General features: G+C 38.6%; 1 protein-coding gene across 2 annotated transcripts in view; it reads right to left on the bottom strand.

The window, feature by feature from the left end:
• The window catches only part of scube1 (signal peptide, CUB domain, EGF-like 1), a 256,585-nt gene extending 253,341 nt beyond the window's left edge, over nucleotides 1-3,244 (bottom strand). For both annotated transcript variants that reach the window (XM_061714862.1, XM_061714863.1), the window contains exon 1: nucleotides 2,945-3,244. In XM_061714862.1, coding sequence (XP_061570846.1) covers nucleotides 2,945-3,035 — 91 coding nt within the window. In that variant the 5' untranslated portion in view covers nucleotides 3,036-3,244. The remainder of the gene's footprint in view (nucleotides 1-2,944) is intronic.
• Between the last annotated feature and the right edge of the window lie 3,050 nt (nucleotides 3,245-6,294).

Below are 6,294 nucleotides of genomic sequence, written 5' to 3'. Positions count from 1 at the left end.
CATGTACAGAAAACAAAACTATATTTCATCCAACCAGATCATCCTAAGAAATATATATCACCTGTCCGGGCTCCAAACTCTAAAAAAAAAAGAAATGCAAATCATAAGCTGTAACTCTGGATTTTAAACTTGATACTGGATGACTGCAAACTCCATCCGTCCCTCAGCCTAGAGTTAAAATGAACAAATGATCAAATGATCAAATGATCTACATTAACACCTTTGGAATAATCAAATGATAGAATATGCTTGCGGCATGTGTCTAATAAATCCCAGGCAGATTTACAGATTTGTGTATGAAGAGAAGAGAGAGAAAGAGAAGATGAAGCACTGGAGAGCAGCAGAGATCTGATCTCCTTATTGATGGGAGAGCTGGTCACATCTGGGCTTGAACCCAAGGTCAGAAGGACAGCTTATTACACAGCAAGGGTGGCCCAGAAACACATGTAAATGAATGGGTGTCTTCTTTCACATGTCGATGAGAGAATCTTTGCATCCCGGCAGAGCTCCTCTCCTCAGCCCGGCTTCAAACGGGAGTATAAATAGTCTCTGTACACATTAGGCAACCTTGTGCTATTACCCCTCTTCTCTGTCTGGCCTTCAGCCTTGCCCGGCCATATAAACGCAATAAATTAAGCATAAAGCAGTATTTATGTTAAACAATTTCCCGTTAAAACAGTCAATGAGGGAGAGAGGGGGAAATTTGCGGCTGAGAAGAAAGCAGCAACAAGTTTATGTGTCTTCCGTGCAGCAAAAAGGGACATTTTTCCACTTGATTTCAGCGTCTGTGCCTCTCCTGCAGCCACAGCCTGCGGCGGGTGACCGGCCCCAGAATAATATAGTAAAGCAATGATAATGTAATACTATGCATTATAATTACTTATATTAGTACATGCCTACATAGTAGCACAACCTAATGCTGGGGGTTTGTTTTGTTTTTTCTTGTTTGCCTAGATTTGCTTTAATTTTGACTATATTTATATATACATATAATTGAGTATTATATCACTGTATTGAACAGTTATTGAAACTTGTCTTGTTATATATATATATATATATATATATATATATATATATATATATATATATATATATATATATATATATATATATATATATATATATATATATATATATATATATATATATATGTATGTATGTATGTACATACAGCCCTTCATATAATAATAGTTCATGGAGCCACCAACATGCTCGAAACGGAGTAGGATTGAAGTAACCACTTATCGAGTCCTACCCCTGAATCTTACATACATTCTTACATCTAACATTCTATATATATATATATATATATATATATATATATACATATGTATATATATATATATATATATATATATATATATATATATATATATATATATATATATATATATATATATATATATATATATATATATATATATATATATATATATATATATATATATATATATGTATACAGGACTGTCTCAGAAAATTTGAATATTGTGATTTTCTGTAATGCAATTACAAAAACAAAAATGTCATACATTCTGGATTCACTACAAATCAACTGAAATATTGCAAGCCTTTTATTATTTTAATATTGCTGATCATGGCTTACAGCTTAAGAAAAACTCAAATATCCTATCTCAAAAAATTTGATTATTCTGGGAATCTTAATTTTAAACTGTAAGCCAAAATCAGCAATATTAAAATAATAAAAGGCTTGCAATATTTCAGTTGATTTGTAATGAATCCAGAATGACATTTTTGTTTTTTTTAAATGCATTACAGAATATAAGGAACTTTATCACAATATTCTAATTTTCTGAGACAGTCCTGTATATATATATATATATATATATATATATATATATATATATATATATATATATATATATATATATATATATATATATATATATATATATATATATGTATTCGGGTTTTTTTCACTTTTTTGTACGCCTTTTTATCATGCATGTTGGAAATAAGATCTTCTGGAGCAGAACAATGCAGCTCCTGCTGGCCCTGCTGTCCGCGGCTGCAGGGTCGATATTGGCCCCTGCTGCCTGCTCCTCGGGGGACTTTTGACGGACTTATTTCCACCCCCCAAAAACCAACATTTACATACACTCACACACAAACACAGCGTTTTCCTCCTCCACCTCCTCCTCATCCAGCCCTGGGAAGGGAAGGACAGCAGAGCTGCAGCAGAGCCGGGCCAGAGAGCCGGGCCAGAGAGCCGGGGCAGAGATGCTCTCTAGCGGGGACTGGCAGGCGCTCCTGCAAACCACCTTCCGTAAATCACTGGCACTGTTTCCCCCACGATGATTTATGAAAACAGGAAAGCTCACAGTCCGAATCGAAGCAAATGAGCGCTTAACCCGGGGATTAAGCTGCGGTTTCCGTCTGAAAACGGCGCAGAAGCGCAGACAACAGGAGTTGCAGGGAAACCTCTGCGCGTCACGGCTCCAGTTTGAAACAGAGACCATGTTCTGTCAAGATCACATGTAACAGATCAACTAGCAGTTAATAAACGGCCGAAGTGAACACAAATTGTAGGTTCTATGTCACCCAGAAATTCCAACCCGTGATTAAATATGTGCGCAAAAACGTGTTGTTTCTGCCTTCATTCCGCGATCACGCACACGTGCTGTTACACTTTTACACTTTTACAGCCTCACAATCGGAGTGAACATGCGAAGCTTCCAAAATGGAAAGTTTAAATGGGTCTGATAATACTCCAAAGTTTCCTGTGATCTCATCTGAATATCTTCAGCATTTGAACACTGACGTTTCCATCATTTGTTCCTCAAAACCGCAACAACAACAAAAAACCCGCAACAAACTAATTAACAAAAACAAAACACACAAAAACACACCTCTACATAAAAAAAGAAAGTAAATGTAACTGTTAACGAGAAAGGAAGTGTGACAGGGAAAGGAGAGGGGGCTTTACCTGCGAGAGCGGCGTTCCCCATCACCCTGCAAGTATTTAGGAGGAGGATAAACACACAGACGTCCCGAGGAAAACACGCTCCTCTGCCCATCCTGACAGACGCTGCGAGGCTTCAGCTGCTGCAGCTGCACCGGGGGTTTGGACTGGACCAGAGGCTTCAGTTTCCAGGGGGTCCGGGCTGGATCAGGGGCTGCGGGTTGCGGGGGTTCGGACTGGACCGGGAGTGCGCGCATGCATGCGTAAAAAGGCTGCGTAAAGAGGCTGCGCGTGTGGATGTGTGTGTGGATGTAACCGCTCCACCGTTCCGGCCGGACTGGCAGCAGCTGGGGGGAAGGGGGAGTAGGCTGATGGGGAGGGGTTGGGGGGGCAGGACACAGCCCGCTGATTGGCTTGCTGGTGCCGGTAGGCGAGGAGGAGGAGAAGGAGGAGGAGGAGGAGGAGGAGGAGGAGGAGGAGGAGGAGGAGGGGGGGAGAAAGCATGACCGAGCGGTAAAGAGCGCAGCGTCATGGCGGGCCGAGGGGGGGGGGGGGGGTGGGGGTGTCGGGGGGTCTAGGGTCCAGCAAACCAAATATTACAGGTCAAAGAGTTACAGAATAACACAAGCAATCATTTGTATCAGGCACAAGTCCAGCAGATATTCATGCATGTGGTCTGGTCTGCAAAACCCAGGGTCAGGAGTCCAGGAGCTGCAGAGGAAATGTCTGTTATAATGTTGTTGTTTTTGTTTTATGTCTCCCCAAATGATTAATTGTTTCTGCTCTCACGTCAGATCTATCTCTCAGAAGAAAAAAACTCCTTCTTTATCACAGCTTTCACCATAACCAGCGACAAGAATTAATTTTTAAGATGCCATGAGCCAAAAAAAGAAAAGAAAAGAAAGGGGCTGGAAAGCTGCTGGCTCTTAGAGCACTTACAGAGATGTGGTTTATGCTCCATGTTTCCATCAAAAGAAAAGAAAGAAAGGACGAGAAGCTGAGAACCAAGAAATGAAAAGAAAAAATAACCACAGAAAACGCTAAGGAATGTTCAATCTCATTTCAACTGCAGCCTTAACGTAGTTTGTGATAGATCCTGACTGGGCCGGAGAGCAGGAAGCGGAGCAGGGGAAACCTTTAACGCCTCACTGCTGTTTACTTTATACCTTTGAGGAAAAGCTCTTTCTTTATTTACCCTCCTTTCATTCAATGACTTTCTGTATCTGGGGATAACATGACGTGAATTTAAATATTTCATGCAAGTTTATGTAAATGGGATCACTCTGTTTAAGGTTAGACATACTTTAATCCTGTTTGCACTTTTTAAACCCCCCCATCCCAACCCACATCCATTCTCTCTTTGCATCTCTCTTCTTATAAGATCCAAAATGAGTACAAAGTAGCATATGACAGTATTGTAAGTACAGTCCAATGCAAATTAAAGATATACATAGACAGAAATGACACTTTTGCTGTTTCCCTCCAAGGCCCTTCCCCTTCAGGTTCACCACTACTTTGATATTACAAGTTGCTTCTACGTGAGGAAAATGCAGGGCAGGATCCCTGCATTTTCCTCCCCCTATATCTCCTTTTTTAATGAATTGATTAAATGGTTTCCAGATTTCCTCGTACATCCCGAGTTTGTTTTTTAATGTATATGTTATTCTCTCCACTGACATACATTGTGCCTTGATCCAAGCAGCGATTGTAGGTGTTTTCTTCCAGTTAAGAACAACCTTATTGCCAACAATACAGCAAAATCAATACATTTACGTTCTTGGGGTTTCAAATTGAGATCTGCTGGATACAGACGAAGCAATAACAACGTAGGCTCCTGTTTACACTTTTAGCACATTGGCATCGCAGAGGCGTCTTTGCAATATGTGGCGGCTTATTGCCTTTTGTGACAATACAGCGGTAGAATCTTGTTTATGTGGCAAAGATGTTCTTAATAACGGTTATGGAGTCAGTCTGTTGTGCAATGCTCACAGTTTACATGTTCTTTCACAGATTACAATCTTGAGTATTGAAACTTTCATTAATGTGCATTAAAACAAAATGACAATCTCAGAAAGTACAGTCATTTGTGAAATAAGAGCTAAACACACGTCTCTTGGGACACATTCAAGCTAATTGGAAATTCAACATCAAGCCTCTATAAATTAGCAAACAATTTTGCTAAAAACTACCAATTATTGTTTCCAAGGATTGAAATGTATGTAAATGTAGTTTTGTTTCAGTAAAGCCAAACTGGCCACAGAAGCAGGTTACAAACTTGGTTTGGTCATAAAGACTTAATGAGTGTAGAATGTAAATTGATTCCTTTACTTCTTATTTGACAGAATTAAAGTATTTGATGTAACAAAACAAAATCCATCGTAATCACAACCTTGTCACTGACATAATGCTGCTCTTTACACTCTTGCTGTATCATGCTTATATCTTGGTATGGCGTCCATTCACCTGTTTCCATAAACGTGGAGTATCCCCAACGATAAGATCCGCTCTGCACGAAAGAGTTGTTTTAAACACATTGTCCTCATGACACAAGCGTGTTATTATCATTACAGTTGGATTATTTGACCAGTTTCCTTTGTTACTATGTTTTACTGTCCAGTCCCAACACCTAACAAAGGAAAGACTTGTTTGGCTCCAAAAAGGTGCAAGAATAGGCAACGTTAAGGCCAAGCTTTTGTAATATGTTTTACCTGATACATTTTAAGGTAAAATTGCAATAGAAACCTCTCTGACTTTGCTGTTAAGACAGTATACTGCTGACAGTATAACAATGTTAATAATGTTAATAATGTTAATAATGTTAATAATAATAATAATAATAATAATAATAATAATAATAATAATAATAATAATAATAATAATAATAATAAATCTTATAAATCTATCTAAACTTGTTTTCTTTTCTTTTATTTCTGTAAACTACTTGACTATATTTTAGTTTAACGGATATACTTTTGATGTTTCTATTGCTCAACCTTTTCGGCGTTGGGATATGTAAGGGAAAGGGAAAGTCACCAAAGAAAAGACAGACATCGCCCTCTGCTGGCGGATCACTGTCACTGCCACTTCCGTTTCTATCAATGCACTGGCAGAAAATATAATGATGCGTTTAAGAGCACAAAATAAATCAATCTTCAATGTAGCTTGGAGATAAAAGTGTGTGGTATTTCTTTTCAGTGTTACTGTTTGACTTTCATGCCAAACCTATAATCACTGTTTCTCGATATGGATATAGATATTCATAGATAAATAAAGGTTGTTATTATTACCTGCATAACAAATTGGAAGTTTGTCATTTTAAACATTATAGAGGGGGAGTCATTGACACCATGTTTCCACAAATACCCGCTTGCTGA

Source organism: Cololabis saira, chromosome 23, assembly GCF_033807715.1.
Source record: "Cololabis saira isolate AMF1-May2022 chromosome 23, fColSai1.1, whole genome shotgun sequence".
In the NCBI taxonomy this organism is placed as follows: Eukaryota; Metazoa; Chordata; class Actinopteri; order Beloniformes; family Belonidae; genus Cololabis; species Cololabis saira.
The sequence above is the reverse complement of the archived record's forward strand: the minus strand, read 5'-3'. Positions and strand labels throughout refer to the sequence as shown.